The following is a 16,347-nucleotide window of genomic DNA, read 5'->3' on the forward strand; positions in this document are numbered from 1 at the left end:
CCTGCAGCGCACAGGACAGACCCCTGCCCCACAGCAAAGAATTATCCGGCCCCAAATGTTAGCAGCGCTGGCGTTGGGAAACCCTGATGGAAGTCTGTTACCTTCTGCCTTTCCCTGGGGGGCTTTTGTGGGTTCTAAGATGAGCACATGACCTGAGCCCAATTTGACAAATAAAAGAGAAATGCTTCTCTCCCCGTCACTGGGCAAAAAACAAGAAAACGAGTGGCCCAAATTGGCTCTGGTAGTCATCTCGTGACCCACCCCCCAAAGAGACTGCATTAGTTTCCTCTGGCTGCTGTAACAAATACCATCACCTTGGTGACTTAGAATAACATAAATGTATTCTCTCACAGTTCCAGAGGCCAGAAGTCCAAATTCAAGGTGGCGGGGCGGGGTGGGGTGGGGAACACACCCTCCAGAAGCTCTGGGGAAGATTCTGTTCCTTGCCTTTTGCAGCTTCTGGGGGCTCCAGCCATTCCTCGATTTGAGGCTGCACCGTCCCTGTCTCTGCCCTCAATCCCCTCACTGCTTCTTCCTCTGCTCTGTCTTCTAAGGACACTTGTTGGATTTAGGGTCCACCCAGATAATCTAGGACAATCTCACCTCGAGATCCCTAATTACATGGGCAAAGAAACTTTTTCCAAATTGGCTCCCATTCACAGGTATTGGGAGTTAGGACTTGGACATATCTTTTAGGGGGAGGCACCCCACCATTCAACCTGTTACAAACACCCAGCCTTGGAATGACGTTGCGTTGGTAATTGTCAGACCGTCGTCTTGCAGTAGGAACCTTGATGATGTCGCTGAACTCAAAGCCTGCCACACCCCTGGGCTTCTACTTCTGTGAAATAGCGCTCCTTCTTGCTTTTCCCTGGGGTGAAAGTCAGCTCAGCTTACATCCTTTGAGTATGTCCTGTCATCAGCAACCCAAGACATCCTGACAGAATTCCCAAGCCCCACAGTGAGGTGTGAGGATTTGAGCCTGACTTGGTTTCCCTTTGTGAAGAACCCCCCCAACCCCGAAGCATTGTCCTTTCACGTTGCATTCCTGGGTCTGTTTATTATTTTGCACCATCTCCTCTGGGCTTCTGTGGCTTTGGGTTTTGTTTTGCATTGTTTCGTTTGAGATTGGTTTCTATCATCTTTCATCAGTCGGAAGGTCATAGCTAGGTTTGTGAATCACCTCAAAGCCTTCAGAGAAGTAGACGGGGATTAGGTTGATTTGTGAGTCAACATTTGTGGTCCTTGGGGTTTCTGTTTCAGAAAGGAAGCAGATACTCGTTGTGAAGGTTTGTGGTTAGAATTAGCCCTGAGGTGTGCTGCTCACATTTACATAACAGACAAATCTCCCTGTGATTAGCTGTTCTCCTGGGCATTTAGACCGCTAACGCTCCCCCCAAAAGTGGGTTCTAAAACCAGACTTTGAATTCCAGCTCCTCTTCTTGCCAACACACCCCCAAGTTTTTTTCTTCTTTTTTAGCGGGTAGGGAGTTTGTGATTTTTAAAATCTGTTCTTCTCAGTTGATTTGCTTGCAAGCAACACTGGTGAAGCTGACTCCTTTTTTTTTCTCCCGTTGCAGAGCACAGGCTCCGGATACGCAGGCCCAGCGGCCATGGCTCATGGGCCCAGCCGCTCCGCGGCACGTGGGACCCTCCCGGACCGGGGCACGAACCCGTGTCCCCTGCATCGGCAGGCGGACTCTCAACCACTGCGCCACCAGGGAAGCCCTTTTTTTTTAATTAAAAAAAAAAATTTTTTTTGGCCTCACCACGTGGCATATGGGATCTTAGTTCCCTGACCAGGGATTGAACCCATGCCCCCTGCAGTGGAAGCGCAGAGTCCTAACCCCTGGACTGCCAGGGAAGTCCCTGAAGCTTATTCCTCTTTATTTGAGCAGAAGGGAACGCATGGGAAATCCACTGGGGGTGCTAAGGAAGCAGATTTTGAAAAGGACAGAGTGGTAGGCAGAAAAGCGGGTCCTCCCCAAGGTGCCCACATCCTATCCCCCAGGACCCTGTTACTTCACAAGGCAAAGGGGGGATTAAGGTGGATGATGGGATTCCAGTTTCTAATCAGCTGACTTTCAAGGAGGAAGATGATCCTGGATTATCTGGATGGGCCAAGGGATATCACAAGAGTCCTTAAAAACAGGAGATGGAGGCAGAAGCGGGAGAAAAAAGAGATATGGCAGCGTGAGAAGGACCTGGCCTGCCACTGTCTGAAGGGGCCACAGGCCACGAAGTGCAGGCGTCTCTAGAAGCTGGAAAAACGTAAGGAAACAGGTTCTCCCGGGGAGCCTCCAGAAGGAACCATACCTGTTCACTCTTTTTTTTCTTTACTTTTATTTGAGTATAGTTGATTTACAATGTTGTGTTGGTTTCAGGTGTAGAGCAAAGTGATTCAGTTATACACACACACGTATTCATTCTTTTTCAGATCCTTTTCTTTTCTCATATAGGTTATCACAGAATACTGAGTAGAGTTCCCTGTGCCATACAGCAGGTCCTGGTTGGTTAGCTATCTTATACAGTAGTGTGTGTATGTCAATCCCAAGCTCCTGATTTATCCCTCCCCCTCACACACACGTTTCCCCTTTGGTAACCGCAAGTCTGTTTTCTGATATCTGTAAGTCTGTTTCTGTTCTGTAAATAAGTTCGTTTGTATCATTTTTAAATTAGATTCCACATATGATGATATCATATGGTATTTGTCTTTCTCTCAGAACTGTTCACTCCTTGCTTTCAGCCCAGAGAGACCCACTTCGGGTCCCTCCAAGGGCCGCCCACAGCATGGCAGCTGGCGAGTGGGGATGGGCGGGAAGGTCGTGATCCCAGGCATCCTGTTTCCTCAGTGGTTCCTCCCCACCATGCTGTCCCCAGCGTGACTCGGAGATAACAAGGCCAGACCTGAGTCGGTCTGCTCCCGGGGGGCATCCCCAGCACCCTGCCAGGGTCCAGCACACAGAAGGTCCTCAGCAAACATCCAACGGCAAGGAACATGCAGCTGCCGTTCTCCAAGCCAAGCGATAATTCACGACCATCCAATGAGGTAGTCAGGTTATTCTGCACAGTTTACAGCTGGAGAAACCAAGGCTCAGAGGTGAGACTGGAGGTGTGCAAGGTCCAAAAGGGGACCATGAACTCAAGCATCAGCCAGACAATTTGCCCACGTCCATCCAGTCCCCGACATGGCCCACACCAGAGGGAGCTGATGCCGCACCCCAAAATTCCTGGTTTGGATTCCCAAGGGAGGCATCTGATGGCCCAGCTCACCTGTTGGCAGCACTGTCAGCCCCTGGGTCAGGCGCGCACCTGCTGTCCAATCCACTGCGGCCAGAAAGGGGGCAATACTGCCACCTAGAGGGCACTGCAGGCATGGCAGCCAGCATTCTTTGGCCAAGACTGCCACCTAGAGGGTGCTGCGGGCATGGCAGCCAGCTTTGGTTGGTTGCTGTTCCATCTTGGTGACTGCCTCCCTGGTGGCTTTCATACCTGCTCCCAGAAGTTATTTGGGGAGGGGCTGTCCCCTCTCAGAGGATCCATAGGACATCTCCAAGCCCACAAGGTGGGCACTTTCAGCCCAAAGCCTCTGGGCTATCTCCTCATCCTCAGCTTCCGGGGCCGGAGCCTTCTCTCTGAGTCCCTCAAAGTACTTTCCAGAAACGCCCTCCAACTCCTCCGCCACGGCCAGGTAGGTGCTGGGCTGGGCCGCCAGCTGGGGGCTCTTGACCAGCAGCCAGAAGATGGGCCCTGCATCGGCCCACAGAGAGTTCAGTCCACACATTCAGAGAGGAAGATACAGAAAGCCCAGCACCACCCCAGGTGGCTCAGGGCCCATGAAGGCCAGAAGTTTCCCTGGAGTCCCACAGAGCTCTCCTCCAGGCCTTTGCCCCTCTGGTTCCCAACACCAGGAGCTCCCTTCCCTGGCACTGCCCAGACAAATAATTCCAGATACAGGGACCAGCTTGAAAGCTGCCTCCTCCAGGAAGCCCCCCTGGCTTTTCCCAGGCAAACGGAAGGTCCCCCTCCTCTATGTCAGTCCCAAGTCCTCATCCCACCCGATCTTTCCTTAAAGCAGCTTCTGTGTATTGAGTGTCTCCAGTGCCAGCTTCAGCTTAAGGTCCCTGATACCTAGCCCCCACCAACTAAATATTTTTCAGGATTATAAACACTAGTTAAAAAGCTCTAATTATTTATTCAGCCAGGAATTGTGCTGGCTCTTTTAGGGAGGTCTCATCTAATCCTCCCCACTGAGGCAGGTACTACTATGACCCTCATTTTGCAGATAAGGAAAGGGAGGTTCGGAGAGAAGTCACTTTGCTGGTGGCCCAGCTAGTCCGGCATGAAACTGGAGTCAGCCCAAGCGCGGCCGGACTCCAGGAAGTCAGCTCCATGACCTCCACCTCTGAAACAGTCTCATCAAACAGGCTCTGGCCTGTTTCCCAGGGCTATTCTGAGGCTGGCAGGCTGGGTAGACACATGAAAGTGACTCGGTACCAAGGAAGATACGGGGCAGGGGGCAGAGCAAAGGCCCTGAGGTCGCCTCTGGGTGTGATGTTAATTTTACGTGTGAACTTGACGGGGCTGAGGGATGTCCAGAGAGCAGGTAACACATTATTTCTGGGGCGTCTGTGAGGGTGTGAAGAGACTGCATTTGAATCAACAGACTATGTAAAATCCACCCTCACCAATGTGGGTGGGCACCATGCAATTAGTTGGGGGTGAAAATAGAACAAAAAGGTGGAGAAAGGGCGAATTCTCTCTCTCTCCTTGAGCAGGGACATCCATTTCCTCCTGGTCTCAGACACTGGCGCTCCTGGCCTTCCGACTTGGACTGGGACTTACACCATCGCGTCCCGTGGTCCTCAGGCCTTTGGGTTTGGACTGCAACTACACCGTCAGCTTTCCTGGGCCTCTGGCGTACAGATCAGGTCCCGGGACTTCTCAGCCCCACAGATGCATGAGCCAATCCCCCTAATAAATCTCTCTAAATATCTATGTACACCCTATTGGTTCTGCTTCTCAGGAAGACCCTAATGCACTGAGGGAGGGTCCTGAGCCCCAAGCTAGGAGGACAGGGGTTCAGTTAAGGGACCCCAAACTGGAAGGGGACTTACCGAGCGTGAAGCTGGAGAAGGCGGAGTTGTGCATGCCCGTGTGTCTGCCCAGCTCGGTCCTGGCCACGCCAGGGTGCAAGGCATTGACAGTCACGCCCGTGCCTGGGAAGAGAAGGAAAAAGTGAGGCAGGCAGACGTCAGGTTCACCCCTCACCAGGAAGGCTGATACCAACCACCCTAGGGGGCTCCCCCTGAATCCGTGTCACCCTCTTGCTCTGAAACCTCCACACCCCCAGTTCCACTTGCAAGGCAGCTCTGTCTCAGAGGCTGCCCAGGGCAGAGCCTCTGAACCCGAGTGTGTAAAAATCACCTGGAGGGCTTGAGAAGCCCAGACCGCCGGGCTCCACCCCCCAGAGTCTGAAGCAGTGGGTCAGGGTGGGGTCTGAGATGCCGCAATTATGACAAACACCCAGGTGAGCTGACACTGCTGGTCTACTGACTCTTTGAGAAGCAAAGGCAAAGGGCAGACTTTTCAAGCTCAGCACTATGGACGCTGAGGTCGGATGATTCTTTATCCTGTGCCTTGCAGGATGTTGAGCAGCATCCCTGGCCTCTGCCGACTAGATGCCAGGAACATCACCCAACCTGCCCCTGCTCCCCAAACTGACAGCGAAAAATGTCTCCAGATATTGCCAAAGGTTCACTGGTCTAGAGCACCAAAGACTCAGGTGCCTGTCCGGGATGAGCAGAGAAGAATGCTGTGATTGATTAGTGATGTCTGCTTCAGGCACCAGCGGGGAGCGTGGTGGTAAGTGTGTCATATGTTTGCCTACTCGGTCCTGGAGCCAATGCTTGACCTCCCGTCCACCCAGAGTCACAGCAGGACTGTCTCAGGCTCGGAGCTAAAGGAAAGGGGAGACCAGCGAGGCTCGCCACACACACCTTGCAGCTGCCGGCTCAGCTCCTTGGTGAAGAGGACAACGGCCAGCTTGCTCTGGCAGTAGGCTGCCTTGGTGTCATACTTCCTCTTCTCCCAGTTCAAGTCCTCGAAGTCTATGTGCCCAGCGACGTGGGCCAAGGACGAGAGGTTGATGATGCGCGAAGGAGCAGAAGCTTTCAGCTTGTCCAGCAGCAAGTTTGTCAACAGGAAGTGACCTGGATGGTGGAAAACGAAAAGGTAACTTCACTGAAGTCTTGTCCCGTGCACAGGACCACACTGAGAACATCACCTTATTTCATCCTCCCATAACCCATGTTTCTCAACAGGGTCCACCTTTGCGCCCCCCACCAGCAGGCGTTTGGCACCACCTAGAGACAATTTTGATCGTCACAACTGTGGACGTAGAGGGAGTGCTACTGCCACCTAGTGGGTGGAGGCCAGCGGTGCTGCTAGACATCCTACAATGTGGGAGTTCCCTGGCGGCCTAATGGTTAGGATTCTGGGTTTTCACTGCTGCGGCCAGGGTTCAATCTCTGGTCAGTGAACGGAGATCCCACAAGCCATGTGGCATGTCAAAAAAAAAAAAAAAAAAAAAATCCTACAATGTACCAGACTTTCCTGACAACAAACTGTCACCAAGCCCTGTGATAACCCTCTATGAGGTCAGCTAGAGAAGAGATGCCTTCTGTCTCCCAAAATCCTTTCTCCATTTCTTCTTCAGTGATAGAATTTTGGGTTATGCATGAGACTGCCCAGTGAAAGACTACATTTCCCAGACTCTCTTGCAGCTCCATCAGGTCACATGACTGAGTCCCAGCCCAAAGGGGGTGAAGGGTAATCACATGTGTTATGGGTGAATTGTGTCACCCTCCCCAACCCCCCTAAAAAAATATGCCCTACCCTCCAGTACCTCAGCATGTGACCTTATTTGGAGAGAGGGTCTTTAGAAAGGTGATCAAGGTAAAATGAGGCCATTAGGGTGAGGTCATTAGGGTGGGCCTTAATCCTATATGATTGGTGTCCACCCAACGTCCATCACCCTTACTAATGGACTGCAGATGCATTCAGGGTGACAAAAGATAAACTGACACAGTGAGAGAAGGACAGACAGAGGCTGGGGGACAGACAGACAAAGGGACAAATGGCCAAGAGGCTGATGGAAGGTCCGAAGGACTGAGGGTCCAGCAGTGAAAAGGCGATTCCCTGAGCTTCCAGGTGACCCTACTCACGCCCGCCTGGCCACAATGGAGAGAGGAAGACCCCTCCCAGAGCCTGTGTCTGGCCCACGGGGGCTCCTGCTCACATCCCAGGCCGATGCCACACAGCCTGCAATCTCACCCAGGTAGTTAACGCCAAGCTGCATCTCAAAGCCATCCTCGGTGGTCCAGTGGGGGCACCGCATCACGGCTGCGTTATTGATCAGGATGTGCACTCGCTCCTCCTCTGGAAGACAGGGGTGAGGACAAATGTGTGACTCAGTTTCCCCTTCTGTAAAAGGGGTGATAATACAACCTGCTGGGTAGAACGGCTTCGTTATTATCTATTTGACAAGTATTTTCTGCAACCTAAGTGCCCATCGATAGAGGAATGGATAAAGAAGATGTGGTACATATATACAATGGAATATTACTCAGCCATAGAAAAGAATGAAATAATGCCATTTGCAGCGACGTGGATGGACCTAGAGATTATCATACTAAGTGAAGTCAGGCAGAAAGAAAAAGACAAATACCATATGATATCACATGTGGAATCTAAAAAAATGATACGAATGACCTTATTTACTAAGCAGAAATAGACTCACAGGCATAGAAACCAAACTTACGGTTACCGAAGGAGAAGGGGGGAGGGATAAATCAGGAGCTGGGGATTAAAGTATACACGTCACTATATATAAAATAGATAACCAACAAGGACCTACCTACTGTATAGCACAGGGAACTATATTCAATGTCTTGTACTAACCTATAATGGAAAAGAATCTAAAAAAGAATTTTTCTGTGTGTGTGTGTGTGTGAGCGTGTGTGCGTATATAACTGAATCACTTTGCTGTATGCCTGAAACTACAAAAACACTGTAAATCAACTGTATTTCAATAAAAATTTAAAAAATACACACACAGGAATACCCTGGCAGTCCAGGGGTTAGGACTCCATGCTTCTACTGCAGGGGGCACGGGTTCCATACCTGGTCAGGGAACTAAGATCCTACATGCCACGCAGTGGCCAAAAAAAACCACAAGCTAGCCACAAGAAAAGAAGGAAAAAGTTCTGCCTGTAACGATCTCCGAAAGAGCAAGGGGCAGCACCAGGTATATAACAGGCTCCGCTTTGTACAAAAAACCCAAGGGGAAGTGTATCCCCGTTTGCTTTATAAATGCATAAATGGTCCCCAGTAGGACACACAAGAGGTGGAGCACTGAACACATCTGAGGACGGCATGCTGGGAACTAATGGCAGGCGTGGCAGGAAGATGTTTTGCTGTATCCCCATGTGCACCTTCTGAACGTTTAACCCTCCAAATGTTATTCCTGTTCAAAAAAAAAATAAACTCGTAAGTGGTTCTGAGACCATGTGGTGGGGAGCAAAAAAGAGTGAGTCAGGCATCAATGTGACGGAAGTGCAGAGAAATGCCAGCCTGATCCCTGGATTTGCAAAAAGAAACACACAGCAAGAATGTGGGAGCTCCAGATTCTCTGCACTAACCCTCAGTTACCTACTGGCACGGCCATGTCCCCCACCGGCCCGGGCGCTCCTCGGAAGGAGAGCCTGAATCTGACTCACGTCTGTGTCACCTGCGTCACCCAAGAGCCAGAGGGCCTCCGGAAACGTTGGCTGGATCAGCGTTTCTGCCCTTCTGCACCTGGCTAACTCTTCCTCCCTCCTTGGCCTCTACTTCTTGTAGGATCCAAGCACACATAGGACTTAGTTGTCCTAGACAGCAGTCAGTTAACTTCTTCTATAAAGGACCAGGTAGTAAATATTTCTGGCTTTGCAGGCAATATGGTCTGTCTCTACTAAACTCTGCCCTCCCAGCACTAAAGCAGCCACAGATAAAACATAAACCAATGCGCATGGCTGCATGCCAATAAAACTTTATGGAAACTAAAATCTGAATTCTGGGAACTCCCTGGCGGTCCAGTGGTTAGGGCTCTGCGTTTTCACTGCCAAGGGCGCGGGTTCCATCCCTGGTCCAGGAACTAAGATCCCACAAGCCAGGACTTCCCTGGTGGCGCAGTGGTTAAGAATCCGCCTACCAATGCAGGGGATGCGGGTTCGAGCCCTGGTCCGGGAAGATCCCACATGCTGCAGAGCAACTAAGCCTGTGCACTACAGCTACTGAGCCTGCGCTCTAGAGCCTATGCTCTAAAGCCCACGAGCCACAACTACTGAGCCCACATGGCACAACTACTGAAGCCCGTGCACCTAGAGCCCATGCTCTGCAACAAGAGAAGCCACCGCAATGAGAAGCCTGCGCACCGCAACAAAGAGTAGCCCCCGCTCGCCACAACTACAGAAAGCCTGTGCGCAGCAACGAAGACCCAACACAGCCAAAAATAATAATAATAATAAATAAATAAATTTATTAAAAAAAAAAAAAAAGAAATCCCAGGACTTCCCTGGTGGTGCAGTGGTTGGGAATCTGCCTGCCAATGCAGGGGACACAGGTTTGATCCCTGGTCCGGGAAGATCCCACATACCGTGGAGCAACTAAGCCTGTGCGCCACAACTACTGAGCCTGCACTCTAGAGCCCGCGAGCCACAATAAGAGAAGCCACCACAATGAGAAGCCAGCGCACCGCAACGAAGAGTAGCCCCCGCTTGCCACAACTAGAGAAAGCCTATGTGCAGCAACGAAGACCCAATGCAGCATAAAATAAATAAATTTATTTAAAAAAAAAAAAACTCCCACAAGCCATGTGGCACAGCCAAAATAAAATAAAATCTGAATTCCATATGATGGTCACATGTCATGAAATGTTACTCTTTTAGTTTTCTTTCCCCCATGTAAAAATAAAAAATATGTAAATGTGAAAATGTCAGAAGAGAAAAAAATGTAAAATCTTTACCCAAAGGCTGAACGAATACAGGTGGCAACCAATACCTGGCTCTAGGACCTGCCTGGTATAATTCCCGCCTCCCAGCCTGGCCGCCCAAGTCCTCGCCCCACAAGGCCAGCGTCATCCCCCTTACCCTCAATGATCTTCGCTGCAAACTCTCGGATGGACTTAAGGGAGGCCAAGTCCAGGTGCCGGGCGTTGACGCGGTGATTAAGGGTCTCCCCTCGAATCTCCTTGGCTGCTGCTTCACACTTCTCCAAGTCTCGACAGGCCAGAATGATGGTACCTCCTGGAAGAGCCAGACCAAAAAAAAAAAACTGTTTAATGAAAGTTGTTTTAAAAGTTCCACTCCTGAAGCAACCTAAATGTCCATCAGCAGAGGAATGGATAAAGAAGATGTGGTACATATATACAATGGAATACCACTCGGCCATAAAAAGAACAAAATAATGCCATCTGTAGCAACATGGATGGACCCAGAGATTGTCATACTGAGGGAAGTAAGTCAGACGGAGAAAGACAAATATCAGATGATATCACTTATATATGGAATCCAAAAAAAGGGTACAAATGAAGTAATGTACAAAACAGAAGTAGAGTCATGTATGTAGAAAACAAACTTATGGTTACCAGGGGATGGGGGGGATAAATTGGGAGATTGGGATTGACATGTACACACTATTATACATAAAATAAATGACCAACAAGGACCTACTATACAGCACAGGGAACTCTGCTCAATGCTCTGTAACAACCTAAATGAGAAAAGAACTTGAAAAAGAACAGATACATGTATATGTATAACTGAATTACCTTGCTGTACACCTGAAACTAACACAACACTGTAAATCAACTACAGTCCAATATAAAATTTTAAAAAAATGTTTTTAAGGGATGAATGAATAAGTGAAATGTGATTTGTCCATCAGTGGAATATCAGCCATGAAAAGGAAGGAAATTCCAACATATCTACACCATGGATGAACCTCACAAACGTGATGTGCAGTGAAAGAAGCCAGACACAAAAGGACACAGAGTGCATGATTGATTTATCTGAAATGTCCAGAAGAGGCAAATCCACAGAAGGAAGATTACTGGTTTCCTAGCTTTGGCGGGGAAGGGAAAGTAGGGGGTGGTGGCTTCGAGGAGCCCGGTTGCGTTTTGGGGTGATGAGAAATGTTCTAAAATGGCGACCAGTGACGGCTGCACAATTCTGTGAATATACTAAAAATCATGGAAGTGTATACTTTAGATGTGTGAATTAAATCTTAATACAGCTTTAAAAAGAAAACTTTTGGGGGACTTCCCTGGCAGTCCAGAGGGTTAAGGCTCCGTGCTTCCACTGTAGGGGGCGCAGGTTCCATCCCTGGTCGGGGAACTAAGTTCCCGCATGCTGGGGCGGCAGAGCCAAAATTTAAAAAAAAAAAAAAAAAAAAGGAAAAAATTTAATTTTTTTAAACTTTTTTTTTTCAAATTAGAAAAGTGAGAAGGAACAGGGACTGAGAGGATGGGCAGCAAGGATGCCGAACCGCGTGGGTCTCCAGGGCTTGTCCTCCACAGCCGGCCCCCCATCACGCAGCCCAGAATGGACTCATCAAGTCCCGGATCTGTCTGTCCTCCCAGTGGCAGCCTGGCTCTCAAGGGACCACAGTGGGTGTGTTGGCCCAATTTCCCTTCTCACTTTATTTTTTCTTTAAATAAATTAGCTGTCTTATTTGTTTTCTTTTTTTTTATTTCTTTTTTTTAATTTGTCTATTTATTTATGTTTGGCTGCATTGGGTCTTTGTTGCTGCGTGTGAGCTTTTTCTAATTGCGGCGAGCAGGCGCTACTCTTTGTTGCGGTGCATGGGCTTCTCATTGCAGTGGCTTCTTTTTTTGCGGAGCACGGGTTCTAGGCGCGTGGGCTTCAGTAGTTGTGGTGCGCAGGCTCAGTAGTTGTGGCGCGCGGGCTTAGTGGCTCCACGGCATGTGGGATCTTCCCGGACCAGGGCTCAAACCCACGTCCCCTGCGTTGGCAGGCGGATTCTTAACCACTACGCCACCAGGGAAGTTCCTCCCTTCTCACTTTTTCCTGAAAGGAACACCTGTCCCTCCCTTGGGGAAACCCCATGTGGTGTGGGGGGCAGGGGGGCTGCCCTCATGGCCCCCCACCACTCTTACCCCAGGGGTGAACAGGCAGCTCAGGCCTGGTCAGTCCATCAGGGACCCATTCACTGGCCACCTCGACTCGACCAGCCTGAGGACAGTTTCCGGTCTCCCCAGCCCTCACCCCTGCCCTGCCCTGGCCTCCCCGTCCCAGCCAAGGCAGCTTTGGTCTTCCAGCTGTTCAAACAAAACCTTAACTCCTCCCTTTCTCGTACCTGAGCCCATAGGAAACCCCACTGATTCCAAGTTCAAAAGACATCTGCATGTGCTGAGGAGGGCACTTCTCCTCCATTAAGCCCAGTCTGACCATGAGAAAAACGTCAAACAGACCCAAATCGAAGGGTGTTCTTCCTACAAAACGCCTGACCAGTAAGCTTGGGAGAGCCTGACCCCCAACCTCTGACCCAGGCCCTGACCCAGCCATTAGGATTGAGTCCAACTACAGTAGGAAAGGGCACAGCCGATGCAAAGAGAAAAACCCAAGCCAATAACTGCTGAGCGCCCACAGCCTCCTCTGAGACCCTGAACCTGTCCTTCCCTCTTCCAGAGACACAAGGCTTTAGGACTTAAGCCAGTGTGAGTTTGTTTCTGCCACTTGCAATCAAAAGAATCAGATGCCTCAACATCCCCCGGGAAATCAAACCATCCACCACCAGATCTTGCGCCCGAGCCTCAGGCAGAGAAGCAGGTGCCCACCGGGACCTCACCTCTTTTGGCCAGCTCCAAGGCGGTCTGCTTCCCGATGCCCGTGTTGGCGCCGGTCACAATGACGGTCTTCCCGGGAATGGTGGTCTTGCTGGGACAAGCCCCGCCGGCGACAAAGTCCCTGGAGGTAAAAAACGGCAGGTCAGTTCGGTCTGTCTGTCCTCTCTCACCACAGGTGCCCCTGACTGCTGTGATCTCAGGGAAATGACCTCTCTGAGCTTGTGTTCCCCCAACGGAAAGGTAGAAGCGACATCGCATAACTCCATGGGACCGGTGTCGTGGTACAGGTAAAGGACTCAGCATGGTCTGGTGCGGGGAGCGTGCACAGCGAGACAATCGTCATTTTAGAAAGACCCCCTGTATTCGCTTCCTGTGGCTGCTGTAACAGATCACCACAAGCTCAGTGGGTTAAAACCATGCAACGCTATTTCCTACAGTCTGCAGGTCAGAGTCCGAAATGGGTCTCACTGGGCTTAAATCGAGGTGTCGGCAGAGCTGTGTGCCTTCTGGAGGCTCCAGGGAGAACTGAGAATCATCCCCATGCCTTTTCCAGATTCTAGGGGCCGCCTGCATCCCTTGGCTCGTGGCCCCTTCCTTCACCTTCAAAGTCAGCAGCACAGCATCTTCAAGTCCCTGACTCTGATGCTTCTGCCTCCCTCTTATAAGGACCGTTGTGATGATGTTGGGCCACCTGGATAACCCAGATCCTCTCCCATCTCAAGGTCCTTAACACAGTGACATCTGAAAAGTCCCCTTTGACAAGTTCTGGGAATTAGGACGTGCACATCGTTGGGGGCCCTTATTCTGCTACTATGCCCACATTCCAGAGGCTAAATACTGGAAGCAATCAAATGTCACCAACAGGGAACTGGCCAAATAAACAATGTTATCTCCACACAAGAGAAGGGCAATGTACAACACAGTAGGCACCAGCCACCAGAGGCTAATTTTTTTCTTTTTTCTAATTAGTTAATTTATTTTTTGTATTTATGTTTGGCTGCATTGGGTCTCCGTTGCTGCGCACGGGCTTTCTCTAGTTGCGGCGAGCCGGAGCTACTCTTCGCTGCGGTGCGCAGGCTTCGCATTGCAGTGGCTTCTCTTGTTGCGGAGCATAGGCTCTAGGCACCCGGGCTTCAGTAGTTGTGGCACACAGGCTCAGTAATTGTGGCTTGTGGGCTCTGGAGCACAGGCTCAGTTGTTGTGGTGCACTGGCTTAGCTGCTTCGCGGCATGTAGGATCTTTCCGGACCAGGGCTCGAACCCGTGTCTCCTGCATTGGCAGGCGGATTCTTAACCACTGCGCCACCAGGGAAGTCCCCTGAGGCTAATTTTTAAATTTAATTAAAAATAAATAGTCTAAACTAACACAACATAGTAAAGCAACCATACTCCAATAAAAAAAATAATAATAATAATAATAATAAAAAGTAAAAAATAATAAAAAGTAAAAACATAAAAATATAAAACAATAGTCATACTTTCCCCCCTAGGGCATTCAGTTTTCTTTTATTCTTCCCATGCTGGCACTTTTTTTTTTTAATTTTTATTTTTGCTGTGTTGGGTCTTCGTTTCTGTGCGAGGACTTTCTCTAGTTGTGGCAAGCAGGGGCCACTCTTCATCGCGGTGCGCGGGCCTCTGACTATCGCGGCCTCTCTTGTTGCAGAGCACAGGCTCCAGACGCGCAGGCTCAGTAGTTGTGGCTCACGGGCCCAGCTGCTCCGCGGCATATGGGATCCTCCCAGACCAGGGCTCGAACCTGTGTCCCTGCATTAGCAGGCGGATTCTCAACCACTGCACCACCAAGGAAGCCCCACTTTTTTATTTTTAAGCTTTTTCAGAACTGAAAGACATCAGCATGAATAAAAATAACAGTAGCCGAGGGACTTTCCCCGGTGGCGCAGTGGTTAAGAATCCACCTGCCAATGCAGGGGACATGGGTTCAAGCTCTGGTCCGGGAAGATCCCACATGCCGCGGAGCAACTAAGCCCGTGCGCCACAACTACTGAGCCTGCGTTCTAGAGCCCGCGAGCCACAACTACTGAGCCCGCATGTCACAACTACTGAAGCCTGCACGCCTAGAGCCCATGCTCCGCAACACGAGAAACCACCGCACTGAGAAGCCCGCGCACCGCAACAAAGAGTAGCCCCCGCTCACCGCAACTAGAGAAAGCGCACGCGCAGCAACGAAGACCCAACGCAGCCAAAAATAAATAAATAAAAAGTAGTCGCACGGTATGGCTCATAATGGACAGGGCAAATGTAAAACATTTCGATGATCACAGGAAGTTCTACTGACCGGTGCTCCCACAGAATATTTGGTAGCTGTTTTTTGGTTTGGGGGGGATTTTTATATTGAAGTATAGTTGATATACAATACTATATAAGGTACAGGTGTACAATATAATGATTTACAATTTTTAAAGGTTATATTCCATTTATAACCTATTCCATTTATAACATAAAATATTTGCTATATTCCACGGGTTGTGCAATATATCCTTGTAGCTATTTTATACCTAATAGTTTTTACTTCTTAGTCCCGTTTTGTCTTGTTTTTATTAAACGAATTAGCCTAAGAAAGAGAAGAAAGAGCTATAGTATGTCTACATACCACGCAATACCATCTTTTCACTTACTGACTTGGACAATTCTAATTTGTTTCTCTAATTCCGGACAACGGGAGCTTAGGTAGTACACACTTTCCTTGCATCTGGGCCACGACTTGACATATGGGAAGTGCTAAGTAAGTGTCCGCTGAATGAATGAATTAACCCATTAAAAGTCCAGAGCAACTAGACCAAAATGTTTACCAGGGCCCGGATCCGCCCCTTTCTCTGGGTGACCTTGGGCCGTGACCTGCCCTCTCGGGGACCAGGCTTGCCCCCGCATTCTCTGGGAGCACTGCTGGACGGGTGAGCTGGAGGACTCCTGGGTGGGCCAAGGGTTGGCAACCTCCACTCGGCGTTCCCTCCCTCGTCCTTGCCCACCGGCCAGCCGTTACCGCGCCTGCGGGACCCACACGTACTTACTTGAGCAGCACGGCGCCACCCACCGCTGTGCCCAGCACGGACAGCGGCAGAATGTAGCGATTCATACCGGGCCGGAGCCGGGGGTGGCGGGGGCGGTTCCACTGGAGCCGCCCACAGACCCGCGCCCGGGGTCGGTCCTAAGAGCGCGCTGCCTGGGATTCACGTGAGGAAGTGCAGGCCCCGCTGGAATCCTCGGCTTCCGGAAACGGGCAGGGCGGAACTTCCGGGGGAGGGACCTATGGGGAGGGGCCATGAGCGCAGCTGCAGCTGGGCATGGTAGTTTCCGGAGCCGGGGGAGAGGCCGTGGTCTCGGGGGCGGGGCCTACACGCAGTTCCAATAACGTCGCACTCGCACAGCTGCTGGAGGGACCCCACGATCCCAATCCTGCAGCTGCTGCTTCCGGACTTCGGT

General features: G+C 50.4%; 1 protein-coding gene across 1 annotated transcript; it reads right to left on the bottom strand.

Moving 5' to 3' along the window:
- Window positions 1-1,864: 1,864 nt before the first annotated feature.
- On the bottom strand, window positions 1,865-16,130 carry RDH13 (retinol dehydrogenase 13). Its single transcript, XM_081217923.1, has 7 exons — window positions 15,936-16,130; window positions 12,910-13,028; window positions 10,191-10,346; window positions 7,336-7,440; window positions 6,000-6,212; window positions 5,118-5,219; window positions 1,865-3,750 (listed from the first exon to the last, which is right to left on the bottom strand). The coding sequence occupies exons 1-7, from the start codon at window positions 15,998-16,000 to the stop codon at window positions 3,506-3,508; spliced, it is 1,005 nt and encodes a 334-aa protein (XP_081074049.1). The 5' UTR covers window positions 16,001-16,130; the 3' UTR covers window positions 1,865-3,505.
- Between the last annotated feature and the right edge of the window lie 217 nt (window positions 16,131-16,347).

Source organism: Mesoplodon bidens, assembly GCF_964165515.1.
Source record: "Mesoplodon bidens genome assembly, chromosome: 18".
NCBI lineage: Eukaryota > Metazoa > Chordata > Mammalia > Artiodactyla > Ziphiidae > Mesoplodon > Mesoplodon bidens.

Bases quoted from the DNA above. Each gene is read 5' to 3' on its own strand.
- RDH13 (XM_081217923.1), bottom strand. From the start codon at position 16,000: ATGAATCGCTACATTCTGCCGCTGTCCGTGCTGGGCACAGCGGTGGGT. The intron at 7,441-10,190 runs GTAAGGGGGATG...CCTGTCTTCCAG, and splicing joins TGCAGCGAAGATCATTGAGG to AGGAGGAGCGAGTGCACATC. The intron at 6,213-7,335 runs GTGAGATTGCAG...TCCACCATCCAG, and splicing joins GCTTGGCGTTAACTACCTGG to GTCACTTCCTGTTGACAAAC.